The sequence below is a fragment of the Arachis ipaensis genome, chromosome B8, assembly GCF_059453495.1.
Source record: "Arachis ipaensis isolate K30076 ecotype BB chromosome B8, ASM5945349v1, whole genome shotgun sequence".
Classification (NCBI taxonomy): domain Eukaryota; kingdom Viridiplantae; phylum Streptophyta; class Magnoliopsida; order Fabales; family Fabaceae; genus Arachis; species Arachis ipaensis.
In genome coordinates, this window is record NC_142443.1 from 2,473,232 (window position 1) to 2,500,092 (window position 26,861).

The 26,861-nt window shown below is 35.5% G+C and overlaps 5 protein-coding genes across 16 annotated transcripts; 4 read left to right on the forward strand and 1 right to left on the reverse strand.

Moving 5' to 3' along the window:
- The first annotated feature begins 2,428 nt into the window (after nt 1-2,428).
- Nucleotides 2,429-3,780, forward strand: LOC107613944 (calmodulin-like protein 3). The gene has a single exon (XM_016316144.3). The coding sequence runs from the start codon at nt 2,643-2,645 to the stop codon at nt 3,288-3,290; it is 648 nt and encodes a 215-aa protein (XP_016171630.1). The 5' UTR covers nt 2,429-2,642; the 3' UTR covers nt 3,291-3,780.
- A 487-nt stretch (nt 3,781-4,267) lies between these two features.
- On the reverse strand, nt 4,268-6,569 carry LOC107613559 (protein FAR1-RELATED SEQUENCE 3). 10 transcript variants are annotated; one of them, XM_016315621.3, is made up of 5 exons: nt 6,433-6,569; nt 6,104-6,314; nt 5,693-5,780; nt 4,791-5,406; nt 4,268-4,669 (listed from the first exon to the last, which is right to left on the reverse strand). In XM_016315621.3, the coding sequence occupies exons 4-5, from the start codon at nt 5,343-5,345 to the stop codon at nt 4,460-4,462; spliced, it is 765 nt and encodes a 254-aa protein (XP_016171107.1). In that variant the 5' UTR covers nt 5,346-5,406; nt 5,693-5,780; nt 6,104-6,314; nt 6,433-6,569; the 3' UTR covers nt 4,268-4,459. The 10 variants fall into 10 exon arrangements, with proteins under 10 accessions (XP_016171107.1, XP_088353686.1, XP_020964200.1 ...); XM_088497560.1 differs by having other exon boundaries at nt 4,791-5,377; nt 5,693-6,007; XM_021108541.2 differs by having other exon boundaries at nt 5,693-6,007.
- On the forward strand, nt 6,444-8,839 carry LOC107613561 (Ribosomal L18p/L5e family protein). Its single transcript, XM_016315626.2, has 2 exons — nt 6,444-6,859; nt 8,447-8,839. Exons 1-2 carry the CDS (start codon nt 6,444-6,446, stop codon nt 8,448-8,450), a joined length of 420 nt encoding a protein of 139 aa, XP_016171112.1. The 3' UTR covers nt 8,451-8,839.
- A 1,196-nt stretch (nt 8,840-10,035) lies between these two features.
- Nucleotides 10,036-18,699, forward strand: LOC107613019 (protein SEMI-ROLLED LEAF 2). 2 transcript variants are annotated; one of them, XM_016314838.3, is made up of 21 exons: nt 10,036-10,255; nt 10,477-10,533; nt 10,810-10,970; nt 11,371-11,445; nt 11,804-11,919; nt 12,288-12,402; nt 12,644-12,772; nt 13,241-13,288; nt 13,521-13,717; nt 13,799-13,995; nt 14,266-14,558; nt 14,903-15,052; nt 15,148-15,468; nt 15,692-15,841; nt 16,304-16,379; nt 16,779-16,906; nt 17,031-17,225; nt 17,474-17,614; nt 17,704-17,832; nt 17,913-18,119; nt 18,270-18,699. In XM_016314838.3, exons 3-21 carry the CDS (start codon nt 10,836-10,838, stop codon nt 18,411-18,413), a joined length of 2,946 nt encoding a protein of 981 aa, XP_016170324.1. In that variant the 5' UTR covers nt 10,036-10,255; nt 10,477-10,533; nt 10,810-10,835; the 3' UTR covers nt 18,414-18,699. The 2 variants fall into 2 exon arrangements, with proteins under 2 accessions (XP_016170324.1, XP_016170325.1); XM_016314839.3 differs by having other exon boundaries at nt 10,096-10,255; nt 10,477-10,550.
- Nucleotides 18,700-19,216: 517 nt separating this feature from the next.
- On the forward strand, nt 19,217-26,747 carry LOC107613549 (ATPase family AAA domain-containing protein At1g05910). Of its 2 annotated transcripts, none has more exons than XM_016315599.3 (9): nt 19,217-19,338; nt 19,656-23,542; nt 23,631-23,819; nt 23,964-24,106; nt 24,265-24,510; nt 25,077-25,263; nt 25,388-25,453; nt 25,578-25,827; nt 26,172-26,747. In XM_016315599.3, exons 2-9 carry the CDS (start codon nt 21,788-21,790, stop codon nt 26,489-26,491), a joined length of 3,156 nt encoding a protein of 1,051 aa, XP_016171085.1. In that variant the 5' UTR covers nt 19,217-19,338; nt 19,656-21,787; the 3' UTR covers nt 26,492-26,747. The 2 variants fall into 2 exon arrangements, with proteins under 2 accessions (XP_016171085.1, XP_088353693.1); XM_088497567.1 differs by lacking the exon at nt 19,217-19,338 and having other exon boundaries at nt 21,544-21,666; nt 21,739-23,542.
- Nucleotides 26,748-26,861: the final 114 nt, after the last annotated feature.

The following is a 26,861-nucleotide window of genomic DNA, read 5'->3' on the forward strand; positions in this document are numbered from 1 at the left end:
TATGCATTTTCTTTATAATAATGTCTTTCTATATACACTGATAATGATAATAATTCTGTTAAACACACTAAAAGATTCTGCATGCACGTGTATTAAGTATTAACTATTAACCATCATGGGATACACATATACAGTTACACATACAGAACTGGCAACTCACTATGACATAAATATAATGTTATGTTCCCTAGACGCGTCTCTTATTGTAATTTACAGAAAGACAAAAAAAAAATTTAATTTATTTTATTTAATATTTATTAAATAATAAATATTAAATAAGATAAATTTAAGTTTTTTTTTGTTATTATATATTTTTGATAATTTAATTACCTTATTACAATTTACAATTAAATGTTTATTATTGTTTTTTAGGCTGCGTTTAATTCTGAAAACAGAATAAGATAAGACATAAAAATTAATATTTTTGTATTTTATTTAGTGATTAGCTAGAACAAATTATAAAAGTCTATTTTATTCTTATTAAAAAGAAAAATATAATAATAAAAAAATATAATTATAAAAAATTACAAAAATAATAAAAGAAAAAATAAAAAATAAGTTGTGTCTCTTGTTAATATTTTCGACTCTCTATATATTTCTTGTCAGAATAAATACAAAATATACTAATTCAACATCTCTTGACACAATATCTCTATTTATATCTTATTTATCAAATATAATTTTGTATCTATATCTGTGCCGTTTCATACTTATAAACAATCGTACCTTTACATCTAAAACAACCATTCTCTTGTCAAATTAATATCATGAATAATTTACCTCTACCAACAACTCCTTAATTAATAATTACTCTGCAATATAGTCTATGCAATGTTCTTTTTTGAATGAGACAAAATGACAATTTTTAATTAAGTATATATTTATAGTTAATCGAGAAGGCTTCAAACATTCAGTGAACTAAAGACAATTTCTTAAGTTGAATGTTTAAAAGAAAATACCAGTTCAAAGAACTCGTGGTAACTTACTAACTTATTGTAATAATTGGACCGAAAAAATGTCAATGAACAAAGAAATAAAAGTAGATGACGTATGGAAGTTTTTTCATAGTGAAATTTGACTCCTTAAACTTGACTCAGTTATTGGAAATTAGCTAGATTATGATGTTCACGAATCATATATACTCTCTCCTATTCATTTTTTAATATAATTTCAACTTACACCAGCTGAAAGTGCTATAGTATTTTTAATAAGTTCCTAAGGATACTTTAGGCTAATGTCTTTTTTTTTTTTCTTATACATACACAAGTTTATTATCATATCTTCTTTTTAATAATATGTATAGAAGTAACTAATTTGATAATTGATTTTTAGTGTGTATATAATATTTTTGTTATTTATATTGTATAAGCCTAAATTTAACACATTATATCTAAATATATTTAAAAAAATGTTACACTAAATCAATTAATAATAGTTAACAAAGTTTTTCCGATGAGATATTAGAAGAGACAACATATATAAGAGTGGGAAGAAGTTATTGTGATTGAAGAGACAAACAACATAAGAGTGATGCCACGTGGAAGAAGGCAAGCAAAGCAATTAAGAAAACGGCCGTTGATGAAATCCAACCGTTTATCAGAATGACAGTGAAAGGAAGAGTGAGTAGCATGAACACATCAAACAATTAAAACATTATTAATCTATACTATAATGTCGTTGCCGGCTTTTACTTTTTGGCGGGCTCCATTCTCCAACGTCTCTCTCTTATTTCAGATCCGTCATCAACGCCCTCACTCCCTTTCTTTTATTTAATGTGTTTAATTTACCGTGAAAATTCAGTTGCAGTTAATTTTAGGTAAAATTAATAGATAAAAAATATTAAATAAATTAATAGATTTAATTAAATTGTTATTAATTTTTAGTTATCAATTTTATATAAAATTAATTACATCTAAATTTTTATCTTATTTAACATGTGCTTTTAAAGCACATAATAAAGTTATTAATTAAAAAAGTCTTTATAAAAAATGATATAAATTTTATAAGAAATATATAAAAAATGATATTAATAATTAATCATAAGAAATATATAAGTAAACCCTTCGTGAAACTAAAATCAACCACACTACGCCAGACACTATGGACTTAATTAATTGTATAAACTAATAGTGTCTACCATAACCATATTACATTATTATTCGAGTGTTGGATTAGATCATTGGTTAGTTAAACAATATATATAATAAGGATAAGGAATGGTCCAATTGAGACGAAAATGTTAATTAAAAGCATAACGCAAGATAGATCAATCAATTATTTAACATGAACGCGTCTTTGAACAACCAAGTCCTAACATATATATAGCAATAATAATGATAATTGATTATTAATTAATAATTAACCATCCAAATACGCGTTTAAAGTTAAAGCAGTACGATGCCTTCAAAGTTCAAACTCACACAGCTTAAAAGCTTCACCAACCGCACTGCAATGAAACCAAACCAAACCAACAAAAAGAAAAAGAAAACATAGTAAAAACCATACAAGAGAGTATCTAGCTACTTATTACTTGACTTGAAACCTTTTTTCTTAACCTTTCAAACTTTTTTTCCTTATTTAGTTTCCTTCACAGCATAGCAAAACAGAACGAAAAACAAAGCAATAAGAACCAGAGATATATAATGCCAGCTATTTTGCTTCTATACAACATTCTAAATTCATTCCTTATTTCTCTCATTCCAAAGAAGCTAAGACCCTTCTTTCCCTTCTCTTGGTTCCCCCACCAAACAAACAACACTTCTTCTTCTTCTTCTTCCTCCTCTTCATCACCAAGAAGGGCCAGCAGGGCCATTATCATCACCAAGACAAGAATAATGGACCCAAATGAGCTCAGGCGAGTCTTCCAGATGTTCGACCGGAATGGAGACGGGAGAATCTCCAGGAGCGAGTTGACAGTCTCCCTGGAGAATCTCGGGATCTTCATTCCGGACAAGGAACTAGCTCAGATGATCGACAAGATTGATGCCAATGGGGATGGATTTGTGGATGTTGAAGAGTTTGGGGAGCTGTACGAGTCTATAATGGTGGAACGTGGTGATGAGGAGGAAGACATGAAGGAAGCTTTCAACGTGTTTGACCAGAATGGAGATGGGTTCATCAGCGTGGAGGAGTTGAGGGCGGTCTTGTCTTCCTTGGGGCTCAAGCAAGGTAGAACCGATGAAGATTGCAAGAAGATGATAATGAAGGTGGACGCTGATGGTGATGGCATGGTTAACTATGGAGAATTCAAGCAAATGATGAAGGGTGGTGGATTCAGTGCTCTCAGTTAATCATCTTTCATCAACATTATTGCACGTATACAGATATGTGAGAGTCATAAAAAAGGAAGAAACAAAAAAGGGGTGGCGGTTTTTGATCGGTTTAAGGTTAATGTATGCTATGATTCCCACGTTGTAAATAAGTTAAGTGTTCGTGGATTATCATAGGAGGATGCAGATCATCACCACCACCACCAACATGAACTTGTTGAAGCTTCTTGTTGTTGTTGTTATGTTGTTGTTGTTGTTGGTGCTTCTTCTTTTTTGTTCTTTTTTTGCCAATCCCAGAATGTTGGGTGGTTAGCACTTAGAACTTGACATGGCCACATTGATGGACATACTAATGATTTCTTACTTTCTTTTTTTCTAAGGAGGGAAAGGGAACGGTGGGCTACTGCTATTGTGACAGTGTGTTTTCTTTCTTTCATTTTTAGGGGCAGAAGGCCTGATTCTGTTTTAACTTGTAATACTCTTGTTTGGTGATTTCAGTTGAATTTGCTCATATTCCTACCCTGTTCCATTTATTTTTTTGCTTTTCTTAATTATTTATATAAGTGCCCCGCATATGTGAAAGAAAAAGAGATTGATGCGGGGTTAATTGGTTACATTACCTAATTCAACAACCAAAAATAACAATGGAATATTAGCAACAATTTGAAATGTGGACCATGTTTTGTTATGAATATTGAAATTCCTGGGTCTGCCCAGAGACTAGAGTCCCATGTGACTGTTCTGAGTTTTATGGGCTACTGTTCTCAGTTCTAAAGCTTTTCAGCATGAATAATAACAAGATAATTAAACCATAGTCGAGTAGTTAGCTTACTTGTTATTGTCTTAGTTTTCGAATCCTGCCATATGAATGCAGCAACCTATTGGCCAGTGACCAACCTTTCAATAGAGTTCAGATCTACGGCAGACTTGTTAGGTTGGAGAATACAGTAAAAACAGAAAAGAAAAAAAAAAACGGAAGAATAAAAATAACAAGATAATTGAAACAAGTGGCTACTGTTCTAATATGCTGCTTGAAGTTCAAATTGAATGTTACACAACCCCAAGCTAAATACTGTCTAGAATCTAAATGTTAACAGCATTATGTTAGAAACCTTCAAATGGCAAATAGGCTTACAAGCTCAACCTGCGTGTATGAGTATTGTCGAACATGCTATAAATGACACAAATTATCAGATATCTGAATCTGCTTTTTCCTCCTCAATCTCTCTTATACTTCGGACTATATCTGCAACTTTTTCAGACATGTGTTCTGTGTGCTTTTCCAAATAGTTCAGGATATTATTTAACTGTTCTTCATATGCAGCGCAACGTCGTTTGTATTTTTGCCTTTCGTTGTACAACTCAAGCGATAGTTCACGGATCCTCTTATCTTTCTCATCCTGTGACAGATACATTGAATCCATCAATAAAAGTTTGAGGTAGTAAAACAAAGCAGGCATGAGACTGTGACTTGTTTCCTACAAGGCAGGAACACAGATATCTACCGAGAGACATGCATACCTCACTCACCAAGTGCTTCCCAGATCCTCGCCATGGAACTTTACTAGGACTCATTAGCTTATGAGTATGCTCCTTAACAAATTTTGTGACAACCCACTTCCCTCCATCCCGCAAAGCCAACCTTATCATGGCCTGACAGCCTTCTCGGGTGGCTGGTGGAGGAGGAAGCACTCTGTCTTTTCTGTGCACATACTTTTTTGCACGAAAGCCTTCTTTTGAGCAGACAAAATCTTGACCAATAACCTGGTTATTTACTCGTGAACGACGGTTATGGTGTATTCGTACTGTAAATCCTATCCGCCTACCGTAGGCAATGTATAGTTCTCTGGCCTCTTCTCTTGAATTGAACTCCATGCCTATGAATGGTTCTAAAGCTTCTCCATCTGCTGAAATATCTGCTACAGATTGTTCAATAAACTTCTCCTCTTCACCTGCACAAAGTTCCATGTCTTTTGGAAATCCATCTTCCACTTTACCAAGTCTTCTGCTAATTTCTACTTGTATATCAAGGTCACTATCATCTGAATCAAATCCCTGGCCAGATTGGTGATCCATCACCCTCCAGTGGTAGAAATGATTGAGTTATCCTTCACAGTTCAGAACACATGAGGAAAATCTGATACATTGATAAAAGCAGTAATTATAAACAACTCAAACATGTGGCAATAAATTTTCTCATTCTTCTCTTCATTATTTTATATTCTTGTTCTTCTTGTTTGGAACATATACCAACAAGTATTGATAACTAAAGTTCATCCAACAAAAAAAAAGTAAAATAATTCTTCCATTTCCAGTGAGTAATACATAGGCTGGACAGGGATATCAACCATCATAGGAGTCCAACATTATTGGCTGAAAAAGGAAACAATGCATAAAAATGAGATAAAGTATCATTGTAGTACCAACTAAGATCACAATAATGCTGAACCAAGTAGCATGACTTCCCCAAAGCGAGAGCACACTAGCAGGTAAAATCAAAGCTCCAAAAACCTAGACAATAAAATAATTGAGAAGATGAAGCAACAGGATACAGTGGCAACGAAATTTAAGGATATACTATTATTATTATTGATTGAACTTCAGACTTTTGAGCAATAGTTTAATTTTTGAAAGAAGTAAGAAGAAGAAGAAGAAGAAGAAAGAGAATGGTTAAGCTTAAGAACTATGCATCTGCACTTCAAATTCCAAAACCTAAGCAAAAACAGTGATGATCAACCCTGCAACAACAAAAATTGCAAGTAAACTCAATGTAATCCTCATCTAGTTATATCATATTGCATTACAAATTCAAAGTGAATAATTAATTCACCCACACGATGATGAAAATCGAGAAGTTGAATCGCGTCGGGTTTATAAGCTTTCGGATTCCCCCTTCTTTCTTTAGCTGAAATTCGAAACGAGGGTTCGTTCCTCCGACAAGAACACCTTTCACTTTGTTGTACGGACACACCCCCGGTGGAGCAACGCTACGGTGCGATGCAGTGCACTGCACTGCAGGTCCTTACGGTCAAACTTGTCTTTTCACTAAAACGGCAAGTCAATTTGACCAATAGTTATTGGGCTTAATTGGGCCGGGCCAATAAAGTTACCCAAAAATTGCTAAGACATAATAAAGGAAATAGCATTATAGGAGGATCCATACGTGAGTGTGAGATGGCGAGTACGTACGGTAACAACCACCGCCACCTGCTGCAGCTGGTGCTGTCGTGCCGGAACATCACGGCGCAGGTGAAAAACACCTCCACCTCTTCCATCATAGCCATGGCTTCTTCTTCCGAGCAGGAATTCGTGGCTCGTTACCGCGCGAACCTCAACCGCTACCCGAGATCGCATCGTTTCTGGGACGGCAAGGTGGCTTCCCGCGTTGGCGAGAAGCTAGGGCTCCGCCTCCGAGAAATCGGCGTCACTGGCGTCCAAATCGATCCCTGTGAGGAGTACTCACGCCCCGTCCATTATCGGATCATGGTTTCTCCCTTGTTCGATTCAATCAAACGCGCCGGCGTCGAGGTCTCCGGCGTTGACCAATTTAGCCAGGTGCCTCCTCCTCCTCCTTCCTCCTGCGTGGACCGGTGAGTTTCAATTTTCGAGCGTGATGATTGAGGAATTAATATTTTTTTCTTGTTCCCCAATATTTCTTCGAATTGAATTAAAATCTGAGTCCAAGTTGTTGTTGTTGTTGTTATCATTTCAAATTGATTCCGAAAACATGCCTTGTGTAGTGAGAATAAAAGTTGTGCCCGTTCAAGTGGCGATATTTTTTTGCGACTATTTATTTATTATAGCTTAGTTGTAAAAGAGTTGATGAGTATTTAAACAGCATTGCATTTCAATTTTCAATGGTAACTTAATTTAAACGGTTCTCACAATTTTACCAAGCAAGGGTGTTATTAATTACTAATTTGCAATGCTAATATGACAAATTAGTTCGATTACATGTATAGTCTCCCTGCTAAATCATAGCAGTGGCGATTACGATTGGTTTGCTAGCCATGTTCTTATATCTTCTTAAATCTTTCACAAGAGTATATACACAGAATAATAGTAATCAGGCAGTAGAGGATAATACAGGTAAGTGTAGTGCAGTTACATAGAGTTCAAGTCACACGCATTCTGTATTTTTCCTAATTCTGTTATAACAGAATCAGTAGGCAGATTAGTTAGTTGCTTTCTTCTTCTTTATATAGCTAAATGTATACATTATACAATGAGCTTCACTGAGTTAGTTCAATACACATACACATTACAGTTACTATTCTCTATAATTCAAACTCTATTAATAAAGGAGTTTATGCAATTTACCTCCATGTTCAGTGTATCATTGAGCATTCGGGCCTAATTTGCCAATAACTTAACTAATCTGTGATTCTGCACGTGGGAACCATAACCACTGCCTCTGTTGTCGGTCACCCATGTTCTAATAAAATCATTAATCAATATCCACCTCCTAACTCCCATCTAATTATATCTAAACAACTACCTAAGTGTTTTTGATGATTAGTAATCACTCGTCCATTATCAATCACCCATCAATCTTATCATTATGGTATCACTTCGTCAACTCGTATTGATAACCAAATCGCTATTATTATTTCTTAAAAAGGGTCAACACCTAATAATTGTCACAAATAATATTACATGACTAATAAAATGTATTATTTTTTGTTAATATTTAGTCAATTTTAAATACTAAAAATTAAATTTTAAATTAATTCTAAATTTTAAATATTAAATTTTAATGATATAAAAATAAGGTGTTAACTGTTAACTCAATAATTAATATTGATAAAAAGTGTTGGACTCTTAACATTTTTTACCACCAATTGAGTATTTATTCATAATATCATTGAAATATCAGATATCCAATCAAGTTTTTTTTTTTTTTTTTTTTTTTTTTTGTAAATTGTACTAAAAAATATTATTATTTATATTTTATATGAAGATAATAATTAAAAATCATTAAACCATTTGGTATGTTTGTTTAAATTACTTAACATAATACATATATACCTATATTTTAATTATCATCTTCATGTAAAATATTCGTCTTTATATGAGTGTGTTTATGGAGGCGCAGTATCTCCTTTCAACTAGGTTTTTTTTCTATTACTATTATTATTTTAAATGGTTGGTGATTCAATTTTGTTGACAATTAACAGGTAGGGTTACCAAGTAATATAACAATGTCTAGTTGTCTATTGACAATGGGTCATACACAAACCAGTCATGAGACAATGTACTATCACTGGTATGAGGTGTTTCTCTGAAACCGATAAGGTAAGAATGGGCCTAAATGTCACAATCCAAAGTGCTTTCACATTCTCGCTTGGATGGTGGTATTGATGGTACCTGCAAGAAACTCCAATCCTCAATCCTCAAGTTAGTAAGAGTTTTAACAGGTTATGTATAAGTTGAATGAAAAAAATAGCTAGTGTGAGTATTTGTAGAGTATAGAGTAGGACTTAGCCATCTTTTAGAAATAATTTCAGATGATAATAGGAGGTTATTATCCTCGCAATGCAAAAAGTTACTCCATTTTAAATTGGTTGGAAGAATTGACTTGCTTTTCAAATCAGGTCAGTTATCAAGTTAAGGGATCCGAATTTAGACGATCTAACTGGTCTAGACTCAGTCAAGGAGGGGCAAGGCATCGTATAATCAACATAAAGTCACAAAAAAAACCTAATTCACTCAAAAAATTTTGATCATCTAAAATGGAGAAGTTGGTAAAATGATAAAATAAAGAGTTAATTATTATTGATTTTATAACTTATATGAAATATATGTTTCACTATCTTAATTTAAAGATGATTAATTTTTCACTTTATTATTTTACTAATTTTTTCACTTTAAAAGATGTTGATTCCTCAAAAAGTGCTGGTTGGATAAGTTAGATTAGGCTACTCTATGAACCTCATGAATAATTTGATCTAATCACTCGTTATTTTGGAAGTCATAAATACAAATATATAACAATAATATATGCATACAATGCTTTAAGGGTAAACCCAATGAGTAAATCACATGTGAAGCTAATTCAAAAAGATAAAATTCTATTTTTGGTGAAAAGCATATTCAATTATATGGCGTGCAAATGTATAAAGGGAAAGTATGAGGCAATAAAATATTTATACAATGTGTACAATGGAGGTTTAGAGAGCATTAGAGAGATAATCATTAGTGTTACCTTTTTCTATTAGCTGAAACTTTTGAAATGAGTGGTATCATGATATGGTATTAGAGTGTTAGATCCGAAAGGTTAAGAGTTCGATCCTTAGTGATGTTCATTTTGTAACTCAATAGCCCATTATACACATTGTACAAATAGTCTCTCTAGCGAGATCCATGTATAAAAGCAATGAAAAAGAAAAGGAGGGAAGGGAGTGGCGGGACATTTTCTTCCTTTGGGAATAATCAAAAGGCAACACCAACACCAAACGATATCATAAATTTCGGGACCGTTTTGCAACCTTGCAGCTTTAATTTGTTCCTTAATCCTTCAGTTATTACTTATTATCATCACTGTTACTGTTTTTCCAATTGTACTGGACCATCCTACATTCATTTTTAGTAAATTCACCGATAACAGTTTCACCATTTATAAAAACTAAATCAGAAGTAAAGAAAAGAAAAACGAAAAAACGATCTGAAACTCACGTGGCCTTGACAGTTACTGCCACGACAGCCCAATTTCCCACGTGGGACATGGTCATCAGTCAACTACTCCCCCATAAGGCACAAACCTTCCACCCTCTGCATTTTATTTTTTATTTTATTTAATATACCAAATTCTCAATATTTATTTTTTGTCCTAATTAGCAAAATATTTTTGAAGTATTTTCCATTTAATTCAATATGATACAGATTTCTTCGCCGAATTTCCAATTTCCAATTCCGTCGTATTAACGTCAATAGGCGGGGGCGAGTTGCACCCTCTGACTCTGACCCCCCATTGCCATCTTTCTAAGGTTCCTTCCTTTATTTTCTTATTTTTATTTTTAATTAAATGATTTTACTATTTTGTTCTGTTTTTTTCATTCGCTGGATTTTTCTTTTTATGATTTGATTCCATCTGCAGTTAGTTATTAGCGTGGTTTTGTCATTGTTGTGCGCTTATTCTTCTTTCAGTTTTCTTTTCCGAGCGTAATTTGTATTTTTTTCTTTTCGTTCGTGGAAATTTTGGTTTCAGTATATGGTTTGGATCGCGATCGGAGAAGGTTGATTTTGCAAAGGAGTTGGAATTTCGGTAATTGGAATTGATAGGTTCCTATTTCTCACTTTGAAGAATGATGATAAGTTGATATAGTAGTTTAGTTTTGATTCTGAAAACTTGATCCTGCAACATTTTTGTTTTTTGGGTTTTGGAATTCGTTAAACTCTTTATGAGCTATACATTGAGCTGAATTTGGAACCGTTGATGAACACAATTATGCTGAATTGTGTGGAATTTTGACTTGTGAGTAGTGGAACATGACTGGTGGAGGCAAAGTTTGAGGTTTATTTGAATGTGCTTTGTTTTCAGAGGGGGGTTTGTGAATTCCTAGGAAGATGGGGGTTATGTCCAGACGGGTTTTACCCGTCTGTGGTAACCTCTGTGTCTTTTGCCCTTCACTACGCCCAAGATCAAGACAACCGGTCAAGCGTTACAAGAAGTTGATTGCTGATATCTTCCCACGGAATCAGGTCAACATTTCAGCTTATGTTTCTATGTATATATTCTTATGTAGACACTATGCATGAGATGGTTTAGTTTCTGGGAGAATGGTGGTATGAATTGTTTAAAACATGCTTATCTAAGTATCAATTCTGGGTTGGTGTGTTTATTCTCCATAACAGGTATACTTTTCACATAGTTTTCTTAGCAAACTCTTATTGGGGAATGTTATAAGTAATGAGATTTTTGGTTTTATGAAGAGAGGTAGTGCCATTGGAGGGTGTTATATGTTAAACTTACTAGTATAATAGTTGACAAAGGATTTAAAATGCTTTCAGACGCCGCTTTCACCTTTTCGCCTCTCCCCTCCTCTGGCTGAACTTGAAGATAAGAAAGAATTATTCTCTCATGCACTCCTATATTTTGCAGGTTCCTGAACCGAATGATAGAAAAATTGGGAAGCTGTGTGATTATATTTCTAGGAACCCGTTGAGAATTCCCAAGGTATTAGTATTATTCTTCGAAGCCTTTCTTTTATTTTTTTAGTCCATTTGTTTCATGTAACCAATAAAATCATGACGTGGTTGAGGACATTGTGATCACCGCTTTCAGTTGGAAATAGAAGATTAATATTTTGAATGAGAACACGGTAAAAGAAACATTTGTCGTTTAATATTTTAAACTCAGGAAAGAGTTGTTACTCATTGCATTTAGTGACGTGCACAGTCTCACCTAATTTCAGTCTTGGCATATCTTATATATAAACAAATACTGATGAATCAATTTAGGTTCTGATTTTTTTTGTTATTATTTTTAATATTGAATTGTCATTACTAATTTTTTGTTGTATTTTCCTTGGCAGATTACTGATAACTTGGAGCAAAGATTTTACAAGGATTTACGTAATGAAAACTTGGCTTCAGTGAACGTTGTCTTGTGTATATATAAGAAATTGTTATCATCGTGTAAGGAGCAGACGTAAGTTTTTTATGTAATTTTAATTCATACGTTCCGTCGATTAATTGGTATGAGGGGTTCTTTTTATTTAGTTAGTTTTTCTTTTTCGGAAGAGAGAGCGAGAGAGAGAATGCCGGGGGGGGGGGGGGGAGTTTACTCCTGGGTGTAGAATATGATGATAAACCCTTATCTAAATTATGATTTCAAGAAGAGTTAAAGAACACTTTTTATGATTTCAAGAAGAGTTAAAGAACACTTTTTTTTTATGTTATTTTCTTTTCTATTAGGAAGTGGGTCGAGTAGTGTCGGTTTTGGTTCATTTAACTTTCTACTGTGCTACTTCATTTTATTAACTAATAATATTCAAACTATGGTTCTTAACCTTGCAGGCCACTTTTTGCTAATAGTTTATTAGGGATCATTCGCACTCTTCTAGAGCAAACTCAGGCAGATGAACTGCGGATCTTAGGCTGCAATACTCTTGTTGGGTTTATAGATTGCCAGGTATTTGGCAACCTTTCTGACTTCTTAGCATTGAATTCAGTTAGGTTATGATGCAAGAGTTTTGCCGCCATTTTAAGGCATATTCACTGATTTCAACTTCTATTTCTATCTATATCAGTCCAACTTTCTGAGTCTTGCTACTTGATGCTGTTGCCTTTGTAGAAAATGTAGAGTACTCTTTTATTCATATTCTTTGAATGGCTTTAGTGTAGAGGTACTGACACTTCTGAGTTAAAAGTAGACAGATGGTACATACATGTTCAACTTAGAAGGTTTTATCCCAAAACTATGCCAAATGGCTCAAGAAGTGGGAGATGATGATCGAGCTCTGCGTCTACGCTCTGCTGGATTGCAAGCTCTATCCTGCATGGTAATGCTTCTGGTCTGGTTCATTTGTTACCTCCTGCAGAATATGCTTATGCATTTCTGTGTTCATGTAAGAAAGGGTTTTACTTTACTTTATTGATGAATATACACAAGGATCTACGTGTCCTATTTTCTCTACAAAAAGGAGTGCCGTGGGTATACATAGACAATTGAAAACATGGTCATTAGAAGTTTCAATTTGTCTGCTTTATAGTTTTTAAATAGTGAAAAGGGTATGTGCTGGAGGAGATAGAGTACAAACTGGTAAAACCCAGTAATTAGAGCTGAAGAAGGCTAGAAGCTTTGTTCACAAAAATTTTTAAGAATAGTACTTTTAAATCATTTAAATGAGCTAGTGGCTTCCTTGTTCAGTTGTTCCTACCACACTATTCTTCTGTTAGTTTCCTTTAAAGGTCATTCTTTCCTTCTACTGATGCCTTCTGTTCTCACCGCTTTTTCTGTTCTTGACCAGGTGCAGTTCATGGGTGAACACTCACATCTTTCCATGGATCTTGACAAAGTGAGTATTATTTTACACTATTTTTTCAATTATTGTTGATTCATGCAAGCAGTGGCATATAGCTGGGTTGGATTATTTTAGTGTGTCTGTTTTTTTTTTTTATCCTCTAACTTTTGCACTGAAACTTGGGTGAATTTTGTGGTTAGTTTGCACTTGAACCAAAACTATTTTTTTGGTAATCTCATTGTTTTTCTTTTTTTATTTCTTGTTCATTATTTGGATTCTGAGATAGATTATATCAGTGGTTTTGGAGAATTACATGGATCTCCAATCTACGTCCAATGTTGCTGCAGTAGAGAAACTTGATTTACAATCTCAGAATCAGTTGGCTCAAGGATTTCCTAAAGAAGCAGATGGTGGACATTCTTTACCAGATATCTCTACAAAGAATTCTTCCTCGTTGACAAGAACTGAGATGGAGTCTAAGTTGTATGTCTTATTGTTATTTTTGTCCCCTCTTTATTATGAAGCTGACACTCTTGACACCTGAGAGCCTCACCAACTTTACAGGGACACCACTAAGGATCCTACGTATTGGTCAAAGCTTTGCTTGTATAATATGGCCAAATTGGCAAAGGAAGCTACAACTGTGCGGCGTGTCCTTGAACCACTTTTTCATAATTTTGATATTGAAAATCACTGGTCTTCCCAAAAGGGTGTTGCATCTTCTGTTTTGACGTATTTACAAACCCTTCTAGCAGAATCAGGTAGCTTTGGAACATTCAGTGCTATATATTGTCTCGACTTACTTAACAAAGCATTTTCCCACTAGATGGGGTTGGCTACATGGATCCAAAGACGTCATTGCGTCGTGGTCATGCATAGGGATGTGGCAAAGTTTTACATCGGCTGTTGCAAACCTAACACAACCCTTCTCGTGAACCGGCTATGTAAACATAGGCCGAGTTATACATGATGTTCTCTGATTTTGATACTTTCTTTTTTCATGTAATTAATTATTGCATTTTGAATATCAGGCGATAACTCTCATCTTTTGTTGTCCATCTTGGTCAAGCACTTGGATCATAAGAATGTTGCCAAGCAACCTATCCTACAAATTGATATAATTAACACCACCACTCACCTCACACAAAATGTGAAGCCGCAGTCCTCAGTTGCAATCATTGGTGCAATATCTGACCTCATTAAACATTTAAGGAAATGCCTGCAAAGTTCAGCTGAGTCTTCGAGCGTTGGGAGTGATGCATATAAGTTAAATATTGAACTTCAGTCTGCTATAGAAAGGTGTATATTACAACTTTCAAACAAGGTGTGTATGAAATTTTGTTTTTCTTTTTATATTTGTTATATGACACCTGGCATTATTCTAGGGCTATGGTTTTATTGAGTGAAGTTTCTTGGACTCTAGACGTGTACAGATCCTTTCTGTTGTTTGTTAATGTAAACGTTAAAAAGCTACCAGTAACCTCTTTTTAAGAAGATAAAAAAAGGGGGGGGGGGGGGGAGAAGTTCTTGGCTCCTCCTCGACTTGCATCTTATTATACCATTAAAATGGTCTTGGGGATTGTTAGAATCGAGTGTTAATATAATTATTACATTATTGAAATTGACTTTGTTGTAGCAGTCTTATCAGAATGCTTCTCCTTTTAACAGGTTGGGGATGTAGGACCCATTCTTGATTTGATGGCTGTGGTTTTAGAGAATATTTCTACTTCTACCCTCATAGCCAGAACAACAATCTCTGCTGTCTATCAAACCGCAAAATTAATCAGTTCTGTCCCTAATGTGTCATATCAGAAGAAGGCAAGCATTCCTACATAGACTGGAAATAACATTTCTACCTATTCAGCTTTATTCGTTTATCTGAAGACATAGGGTGTTTTCTGGACTTATTCCAGGCTTTCCCTGATGCCTTGTTCCATCAATTGCTTGTGGCCATGGCTCATCCGGACCGTGAAACACAAATTGGAGCACATAGTGTCTTCTCTATGGTGCTTATGCCATCAATGGTTTCTCCTTGGTTGGACCAGAAAACAAAGATGGCTATGAAGGTACAGAGTAATAGTTTCCGCATTCAGCATGATAGTTTCTCTGAAGCAGAACACTTAAATGGGAAACTGCTAGAAGGAAACACGGTTGCAGGAGTTACTGGGGATAAAAATGCTGTTCATCCATATCGTGGTTATAGCTTTACTCATGCACTAACTGATGGAAAAGAGGTATGACATTTTCTACTTATCAGTATTAATTGTATTATCTTAATAGTGCCATAGTGGGAGCGTATGATATGATGGAGTTCGTGTCGATCATATTTAAATTTTATTGATTCTTCTTGGATTCAATTTTATTACATACATCTATCAGTTGGTTTGGTCATTTATTTTTTCTTGTCCAACAATGGAGACCCTTGGTTGTTCCTAACCATGGGGTTATTCTTTTCAGGATTTAGGTTCTCTTAGATTGAGCAGTCACCAAGTGAGTCTGTTGCTTTCCTCGATCTGGGTTCAGGCAACCTCTGTAGAAAATGGCCCTGCAAATTTTGAGGCAATGGCACACACTTTTAGCATCTCTTTATTGTTTACTCGTTCTAAGGTGAGATTGATGTATATCAAGTGTCATGATTGGTTTTAAATATCTGTGATCTGTGAAAACAACAAAACAATGACACTGCCATTTTGTTCATCATTCATGTATTGTCTAAATTTTGAATTATATGTTTTCTAGTAGCTGGGTTGCTTTTTTTTTTTTTAATTTATTTTGCAGATACATTCGTTACCATAAAAGCCTCCAAGTTCCAATTTATTATGAAATGCAATTAGCTATTTCAGCAACTTAAAAAGAATATTTCAAGTTGGTGTCAAAATGGAGCCTGCATTTAGTGGCAGTGGCAATAATTTTGACAGCAAACTTTATCTTTACAGAAATGAAAAAAAAAAAAATGCTATTCATAGCCTTTTAACTAATCCCGCTAGCTTTAAAATCTATTTATCCAAATCTGTTTTCATATTTTAATTAATTTTTATAATTTAATGGTGATATGAATTGCTTTGTCAGGCATCCAATTACAGGGTTTTGGCTAGATGTTTCCAATTAGCATTCTCCCTTCGAAGCATCTCTTTGGACCAAGAAGGTAAGTTGGATGTACGGATGATTTTCTTATCTGTAGGAAGGAATGACATAAGAGTACTCCTGTCTCCATGGATTCAAGGCTGGGAACAGAGTCATCATTGAATGACTTATTTTTATACAAAAGAGATAAATGTTATTTCCTTTGGAACAGAGGCAATAATGGAATCACAATTTCAGTGTTTTCAAATGTTTACCTTTAGATGAATTGTCCTATTGAGGGTGAGTTTGGTATGAGAGTGAAAAAAGGAGGCAAAACTATAAGGATCAAATTTTCATGTAATTTAACCCATAAACCCCTGCATAAAATTTTATACTGTTTTTACTCTCATTCCTAACTGACCCTGAGAATAATAATTTCTCTGATGAAAATTCTGATTCCTTCCTTACATGTCTGTTAAAGGAGGCTTGCAACCAACTCGCAGGAGGTCCCTTTTTACCTTGGCTTCATACATGCTTATGTTCTCTGCCAGGGCAGGCAATTTCCCTGATTTAATTCCGAAAGTTAAATCATCCCTGACAGAGGCTACAGTAAATTTCTTCTCCGAATCTCTTGACTTATCCTCATTCTATGGCCTTGTTCTTCAGCTTCCTTTCAATATATTTGTATTTTTTGAAAATAATGAGGTTAACAAGTTAAGTCATAAATCAACAGGTAGATCCTTTTCTCAAATTGGTTGATGATATCAGACTGCAAGCTGTTTGTATAGAATCAGAAAAGACCATTTATGGGTCACAAGAAGATGAAATTGCCGCTATAAACTCACTTTCAGCCATAGAATTGGATGACGAGCAGTTGAAAGAGACTGTGATATCATACTTTATGATTAAATTCTCAAAATTGTCCAAGGTAATATGAGTAATATGCTTGGGCTGACATTATCTTAAAATTGATCAATTTCTTTTAGTTTTTACAAACACATTCGTAATAAGTGTTACTTAGGCCTAATTAACCCATTGGTATTATGCATTTATGCACATCTTATGCAAGGTATGTTCACAATATGTGTTGATAAGCTAAAGTTGCAGTCTAGTGGCTTGTTGAGGATGTTTTATAAGCACATTTGCTGAAATATGATTTTTATTTTTGTTTAACAGGATGAGTTGTCCAACATAAAGACACAAATTCTACAGGGATTTTCCGTTGATGAGGCATATCCTTCAGGACCTTCACTGTTTATGGAGACACCAGGGCAATTTTCCCCGCGTGATCAGATTGAGTTCCCTGATTTTGATGAGGTAAATTTAATAATTGATCCAAAGTTGCTTCTCTGTTTATTGGCTTTTGAAAACTTGTGTGCCTAATATTGTGGTGGGTCGTTTTCCAGATAGAGACTTCAAAGTTTTCGATTGGTGAAGAGTCTGGGCCTGAACCAAGCGGAAGTCAGTCTGATCGCAGAACATCACTCTCAACCAATACTGCTGATGTTCTAAGTGTTAACCAACTATTAGAATCGGTAAACATTCACACTATAGTTGATTGGGGACTGTGTTTCTTCTTCTTCTCTCAAACACGTGGATTATTTTGCATGGACAGGTTACCGAAACCGCACGGCAAGTTGCCAGTTTTTCCATTTCCTCAAATCCTTTACCCTATGACCAAATGAAGGACCAGTGCGAAGCACTTGTAAATGGGAAACAAGAGAAGATGTCTGTTCTTCAGAGTTTCAAGCATCGATCAGATGTCAAGGCCATAGTTCTTCCAAGTGAACGGGGAGTAGAAGTTCCCCCTCTACCAACTAAGGTTAGTGTGTTCACAAAAAGGAGTTGATTTTTCTGTAAACAAAAGTTATGGAATGATTTTTTTTCCTACAGTATCTAGGTTCTAGATAGGATTTAAACTAATGAAGTTAATTACTGAGAAATTATATGTTTGTACCGTGCAATTCTGCAGGTGCAGAAACTTTTACAAGATGATTTAAAGTTAGTGAGCCAGGAGCAATCTATTTCACAGGATCAAGTTCTAGTGCAGCAAAATTCTCTGAGACTACCACCTTCAAGCCCTTATGATAAATTCCTGAGAGCTGCGGGATGCTAATGCAAACTATGTTGCAAAACATAGAAGCCATTTTTTCATTATTTGCATCGATGATAAACTAAATGCTGATTATTGAGATGGTTTTTACCATTCTTGCCCAAAGTGTGGGAAATTTAAAAGATATATTGCCTTTTTTTATCTTTATGTTGAGATGGGTGGGGAGAGAGGGGAGGGGGGTGTTTCTTTCCAGCAAATGTATAATTATGTCGATAAATTTCATTATAATTGTCAATATTTAAAGAGATTTTTAGGAATAAAAATGGTTATGGTTATAGGTTGCCACTTTTATTACTGTTAAGCTTGTGTATTTCCCATTTATCTTTTACTATTATAAAGCCTTTGGTGAGTAAGAAAACTGAATTTTTAGTCAAACCGGAAGAATATCGTTTTCCTTCTCTTCTCTAGTGATTAGTGATCACTGATCTATATTTAAGAGTTTGTTTTTTGCCAATGAATTATTTAAAACAAGATTTGAATTTTCTATAAGTGAATTTAACATCAATTCAAATTTTCACATGTTTTTATTTTAGTTCTATAAGAGTAGAGTAAAAAATATACTTGATTTTTGCAGAATTAAAAAATACGGTTTTGTTAGGTACACAAAAACTTTTGTAAATAATGTAAACAATGAATTCTAAAATTGACCCAATAAAGTAAAAAAATATTCCACTCCAAATTACCTCCTAAACTTTAAAATTAGAATAATCGAATCAAAGCAAAAGAAATAATCATTTTATTTATACTTTTCCTAAAAAATAAAATCGAAAAGGTAAATATAATAAAGGGGACCCGTATTTCTGAATGTGATTTGGGTTTGGATTCTTCTAATCTTCTGTACTCTGCTTGGCCTAGAAACAGAAACAGAGGCAACTCAATTCTCTCTCTCTCTCTCTCTCTCTCTCTCTGTTCATGCAGCATCGATCAGGTTCCTTCCTTTTTTTCTTTTGATTCTGCGAGATGCTATCGCTTGTTTTGCACTCATGCACTTCCTATTTTTTCTTTTTTTAATAAAAAATTATATTTCTTTTATGATCAATGTGAATAGTACTCATGCAACCTCTTTTTGCTCTGTTTGATTTTAATTTTTCCGTTTTTTTTTCTACGTTGCTCTTTGATTCCTCGCCTTCATTAGAAGCACCAATAATGTGTTTTGATACATGAAAACGCTTTGTAATGTAAAATTAGAAAGAAAAACAAATTTCTTTCTATTTTTGGGTCGTAATTTGTTTTCATGCTGCATAGGTCTCTCTCTCTCTCTCTCGAGAATTTGTAAATCAGTTAGAGGAATGCGTCATGCTGAATAGGGATTTGCAGGTGCAGCTTACTGAGATAGATGTATTCTGATCACAGATATTTGTAACCACTAGAGTTAGTGTTCTTCTGATGTATCCAACACGATCGAGACAAGGGAATGGTCCGAACAAGCGATAGGATCAAGTCAAGGACTAAACTTTGTGTACGACCAAGATTGTATTGCAGCTCAAATCTTATGGGCAACAAGAAAAGCAAGAACAGGAGAAGGACGACAGCTTTGCAAATTACCAAAATCTCGTGTCCTGGGAATCGGCACCTGCAAGATTTGGATTCTAACGTATGTATCCGCAATCTAAATAGGGTCGAGAATCATCGATGTTATTGGGAAGGCTTTACTGTCGTATAAGTTTCAAGATTCTGTATCATAATCATTCTGATGAAAAGGGGGTGCCACATGAAATTTTTATTCTGTGTCAATTATTGAATTATGTAAATTATATCATTGCAATGACTATTGGAAATCATTATTTGTCAAAACTTGGTTCTTGACTCCAAGTGAAGTTATGAAGTAAAAGATACCTGGCAGGTTAAGCCATTTATGATTAGAGTATAAATTAAGGTGTATTTATTGCTGATCTTTTCCTGTTTCTTTACTGTCTTTTTGTTTTGCAGTGACATTCAAAATCTGATTGTTATATTTTGTTAGGTCTGTGTATTGCTTACTACATTAGCTGTTTGAAACCCTAATGATAGAACTGCTGAACTTGCTTTATTATTTTGGACTCTTGGACTGAAAATTATTCTTCTTTCCCTGACATTGTATTTGATCCTTATGTCCATTTGGTTCTGATGTACATATATTTTTGTGAATCCTTCACCCAGGACCCAGCTCAACATTTGCAGCCCTCCGGTTGAACAAATTTTCTCTATCCTCTTGTTTTGGGAATTTGAAAGCTTCCCCATAACTCTATTGAGGGGTCTTTTGTTTGGAATGTGGTACTTAATAGAATTAACCAAAATAGTCTGCTAGATTTGTCAACTCACAAGTTTCTTTCTTATGATGTTTTAATACAAATAACATATTTTCTTTCATTTGTGAGTTGTGGCATTGCTAGGAAATGCTGCGCCGAAGTAGTATCCTTCTTTATACCTCTTTCCTTTCTTGTACTTTTTTTAATAGGTCAAATTACATCTAAAGAGAAATATCTTTCCTTTTTAGGCTTCATTGTTTAATTTTACTCTTTTTAAAGGAAACCTTGGCATTGAATAATATTATTTAGTTGTTGTATAGTATTGTTGTGTTAGGGTGAGTATCGGCGCAATCGTAAATATTCTACATCGACTTGGAGACTCTTGGTTTAAAATTCTGGAAACAACCTCTCCGCATGCAAGAGTAAGGCTGCGTACATCTGCTCTTTCCGATCACCAACACATGAAGCCATTGATTCTTGTGTATAAGAAGGCCTAAGTAGTCTGCTTGAAAGTATGGTTTGTATATAATAGTTATTTGTGTATATTGCACCTACTTTTATTGCTTTAGCTGTGAATGTTGTTTGATATATGCAGGACAATCATCAACATCTGATTCAGTGGATGTGATTTTATGAAAACTTTTGAGTTCCCCTTTTGATTGAATCTTTGTCCTTGAATGACGTTTTCGCTGGAAGCAACTGATTGTCTTTGATGAATTGATGTAATAATTGAAAGGCAGCAGAGACCTAAATTAATATGTGCTTACACCGGAAAGAATATATTATTTTGAAATCTTGTATACTTATTTCATTTAATCATTTATTATAGCCATGCCATTTAATGTTGGTCGAATAATTGTATTCATTCCTCGATTATGAAACAAGATATTTTAAATTCCGGCGCTGTGCCATCTTTTCTTTATTCACAGTCTGGCTTTGCCAGTCTTTGATGTTCAACAAGGGAGAGAAGGACTGTGAATTGTGAAGATTACGCTGATAGTTCTGAGGCCAAGGTCAAAGACATAGTGGTGAGGTTTTGTACTCTATCTAATGTAAAATTCTGGGTGCTAAGCTGTGGTTCAATGTTATTGGAGCTGCAGATTTGTGGTTTTGTTTCAGAGACCTGCATATAAATCATAGAGAAACCAGATGAACAATAGTTTCAATCAGCACAAGATGCTGTGTTATAAGCGCAAAAGAGCTCTGAAGACTACATCGACCCCTGGACGTGAAGGTCTAAGACCTCTCCATTTGACAAGGGCTACTGTAAGGCAACAATTGATTTCGGAATCAGATGATAAACAGGAACTTGCAGAAGAGAAGGTTGGGAAAGATGAAACAGAAAATGGAAATGTTGATGGCGAGAATGAGATTGATGAAGATGTTGAGGATGAAGGAAATGAAGATGGTGATGATGAAGGCGGTGAAGAAGAGCAGGTTGGGAGAAGACGTTATGATCTTCGAAATCGTCCAGATGTCCGCAGGTCCTCCATGGCAGAATGTAAGATCCAACCGAGATCTCCACAAAGAGTGCTACATCAAGGCATGGGCACTAAGGTTAACAAGGGTGTAAAGAAGGGTGGATCACGAGTGCAGAAGCGTTGTTGGTTAAGGCCTGCATATTCTGATGATTCCCTTATTGTGGATGAGCTGAACCAATATCCTGCTATTCCATGGGGTCATGGGGACAGCAGACCTTGCCAACCATGGCTTTTTGGAGGATTAGACATGCATGGGATAACAACTTGGGGATTAAATGTTGCTGCCTCAGGTTGGGTTCATGAAGGAGATGCTTTTTCCACCTCAGTAACTGGGGTTCAAACTGCTGGTCCAAGCTCTAAGGGTGGGGCAGATATCCAACCTTTGCAGGCCGTTGATAGTGCCAGTTTTGATGATATAGGGGGGCTCTCTAAGTACATTGATGCTTTGAAGGAAATGATTTTCTTTCCCTTGTTGTATCCTGAATTCTTTGCAAGTTATCATATCACACCACCTAGGGGGGTGTTGTTATGTGGCCCCCCTGGCACAGGTAAAACTTTGATTGCAAGAGCTCTGGCTTGTGCTGCTTCAAAAGCTGGCCAGAAGGTCAGCTTTTACATGCGCAAAGGAGCAGATGTGCTAAGCAAATGGGTTGGTGAGGCTGAAAGACAACTGAAACTACTTTTTGAGGAAGCTCAAAAGAATCAACCTTCTATCATATTCTTTGATGAAATAGATGGACTTGCACCTGTGAGGTCTAGCAATCAAGAGCAGATTCATAATTCCATTGTTTCCACCTTGCTAGCTTTGATGGATGGTCTTGATTCTCGTGGACAAGTTGTTCTGATTGGAGCAACCAACAGGATTGATGCCATTGATGGAGCCTTGCGGCGCCCTGGTAGATTTGATCGGGAATTTAAGTTTCCATTGCCTGGTTGTGAGGCACGTTCTGAAATATTAGACATCCACACACGCAAGTGGAAACATGCTCCTTCAGATGAACTGAGAATGGAACTTGCATCTAGTTGTGTAGGATATTGTGGTGCCGACCTAAAGACCCTCTGTACTGAAGCTGCTATTTGTGCATTTCGTGAAAAATATCCACAAGTCTATACTAGTGATGACCAATTTCTCATAGATGTTGATTCAGTCAAGGTTGAAAAGTATCACTTTACTGAAGCTATGTCAACAATTACTCCTGCTGCTCATAGGGGTGCAGTTGTGCACTCTAGGCCATTGTCTCTAGTTGTTCGACCATGTCTTCGCAGGCATCTAGAGGCAGCCATGGGTATTGTATCTGATATTTTCCTTCCAGTTTCAGTTGCATCAGAATTTATTAAACTATCAACGCATGCCTTTGGGCGCGCAATTCCACTTGTGTATCGACCTAGACTTCTACTTTGTGGAAGTGAAGGTACTGGGCTGGTAATTATCCTGTGACCTTTTAATGTTAATTAAAAGTTTGTTGTTGCAGTAGTCAAAGACTGAATATACGTACTATTTACTATAACAGGATCATCTTGGGCCTGCAGTTTTACATGAACTGGAAAAGTTTCCTGTTTTTTCATTAGGTATTTCAGTTCTTGTATCAGATTCAAGTGCAATAACACCAGAGGAGGCATTGATTCGTATATTTAATGAAGCTAGACGAACAACGCCGTCAATTCTCTATTTACCACAGTTTGATGTGTGGTGGGAAACTGTGAGTATATATATCCTAGTTCTGTAATTATGTATGCTTAAGGAACAGAATCTGCATTTCCAAATTTAATCTCATTTGGACAGGTTTTCTAATTGTATAGCTGCTTTAGTGCTGCCTGAATTGATTGATTCAATAATCTTTCAGGCACATGAACAGCTCCGGGCTGTTCTCCTAACCTTACTAGAAGAATTGCCATCTGACTTGCCTATATTACTGTTTGGAACATCATCAGTCCAGCTTGCTGAAGTTAAAGAAGTGCCTATTTCAGTTTTCCCTCATGATTCAGTGTATGTTAAAAGTGAACTCTATTTTACAGCCAACATCAATTTGAGTTCTGAAGTGGGTGTGTTTTTCTTTTGATCAACACATTGGCTGTTTTAGTAATATTCCTCCTCCCTGGAATTTTATTTCTGGTATGCTTATGGCCTTTTTACCCTTGTGACAGTTATCAAGTGAACATACCATCAGCCGAAGATAGGATGTTGTTTTTTACTGATTTAGTGGAAGCTGTTTTGTCGGTCTTTTCTGGGATAATGAACAAGAAACCCCTGGACACAGGATGCTTTTCTGAACTTCCCAAGGCACCTAAACTAGCAAGTGGTCCAAAGGCATCCGAACTTAAAGCAAAGGTGGAAGCTGAGCAACATGCACTCCGCAGATTGCGCATGTGCCTTAGAGATGTTTGTAACAAGTATGTCAACAGCTTGGGAGATCTATTTAGTGTGATTTCTGCCGTTTGAAATGATGGTTGCATAATATGTTATTGCCAAACATTTATCCGGATGGATATGTAGAGCTTGTGTGATTCCTTTAAGTAAACAAATTACATAACTCCTAAACGATTCTTAGGTTAACATACTTGTGGATGCTTCAGTATGCCAGATTTGTTACTAGGTCTATGCAATTCTCAAAAACATTTTTTTCTTAACCTTTTGGCCTGTTCTTGGTCTGATTGATGTCTTAAACTTCTAATGACATTGTTGCAGAATGATCCTAAAGTCCTTAATGGGTTTTGTTTCATTAACCAAGCTCTGAATGCTATCTAAAATACACCAACAAAAATATCTATAAATTGTTTTAAATTGATATAACTGATGTGAGTATGTGACGAATAAGCATTGCAAGTAAGACAAGTGCAACTAATATGTTCTAAATTCATGATTTCTTGGCTTCACTTGGGACATTGTCATCTTTAATTGAACACATAAAGCTTCTCTCTCTGGCTCTCTGATTTCATCTCTTCTGTTCCTGTGGCAGGATATTATATGACAAGCGATATAATCTCTTCCATTATCCAGTCTCAGACGAAGATGCTCCTAACTATCACTCAATTATCCAGAACCCGATGGACATGGTAACCATGTTGCAGCGTGTTGATAATGGCTGGTATATTACACGTTCTGCATTCCTCCAGGACATCGATCTTATTGTTTCCAATGCAAAGGTATGCATCCTGTGGCCTTTAACTTGGCTGGGTCCTATCCAATGTCCATTCTTGTGATGTGACAGTTGAAAATGATTGAGAGTGCTTTATTATCTGAATTTGATCCTTTTTATTTTTCCCACAGGCTTACAATGGAGAGGATTACAACGGTGCTCGGATTGTGAGTAGAGCTTGTCAGCTCCGTGATGTGGTATAAATGAACTTCCTTTTATGATTAGTTTTGAGCTGGAGCTTTTATGCTGATGACCAGTGTCTATAAATGTTCAGTTGTGCACTCACCTTGCTTCTTTTTTTCTCCTCTTTACATTTGTCAGGTGCATGGGATGATCTCACAGATGGATCCAGCATTAGTTGCATACTGTGACAAGATTGCTGCCCAGGGCGGCCCGGTTCATTTGTCTAATGAATTAAGGGGGTCTACATTCCCTGCTACTCCCGTTGTACAACTGGGAACTGCCACTAGATTGAGTGCTCGACTTCGTAATGTCGAACCAGAGGTTAGTGTGGATCAGAGCTATGAAGCATTGAAGCATACTAAGAAGAGTTCTGATGTTGCACGTGGAGGTATGGATAGATTCATTTACAGTATGCTTGTTATTTATGTTCCAATGTAAAATTAATAAATTATAATATCTGGAACTCATTCGAATTGTACCTAATATTAATGGTATTTTAGCTTTCATGAGTTGACCTGAGGCATGATAATCATGAATGTTACGTCAGTGACGAATCTGTAGAACTTCTGGATTCCATTTACTCCCTTTTAGTATTTGGTTACCACTTCTGTATGCATGCGTATAAATACGCTGGTTCCGTGTTGCTTGGTTGCAAATTATCAATTGATTGTTCACTGTTTTCCTTTAATCAAATACTGATTATTTGAAGTTTTCAAAATTGGGTTTAAATAGCAAAAGATAAGTCAGGACAAGACCCTTTACCATCCAAGAGTCAAACCCAATCAACTGATGGGAATTTGCATGGAACGGGTACAAATGAAAGTGTTCATGGTAGCAATCTTGAAGACGCCACGATATCAGATACTGAACTTTCAACAAGATTGCAGTCTATTAAGCAGCTTTTTGTCGAGCGCAGCGACGGTTACAGCATTCCACAGCTCGAAAGGCTCTATTCAAGAATCATGAAGAGGGTTTCCCAAACCAAACTTGATTGTAAGACCTCAGCTGTGAGTTTTTTATTAAACTTTGTTGAGGATGGTGCAAATTTTTAAATTACTGTGAAAAAGGGAAAGGTTCTAAGTTGAAGGTCGCATACACAAATCAAACTAAATAAATTTATTTACAGGCATTCTTTTCCTCAAATCCAGAGTAGCATAGCTATAGGAAACCATAAGATGTAGCTATAGGAAGCTAGGATTATGTCTATGGTAATTACATGGCAAACTCTGCTGCCATGGATAAATTTTACAAGTTGACATTTTTTAAGATATTTTTGTTGTTAGATATTGAAATTGATGCTTGGATAATTTTTTGTTGAAAAGTAGTTTTAAGATAATTCTTTATTTGGATTGTATTTCGTTTACATGGTAAAATATTTGATATTTAGAATCCAAAAATATTATTTGCATACCAAAATCAGTC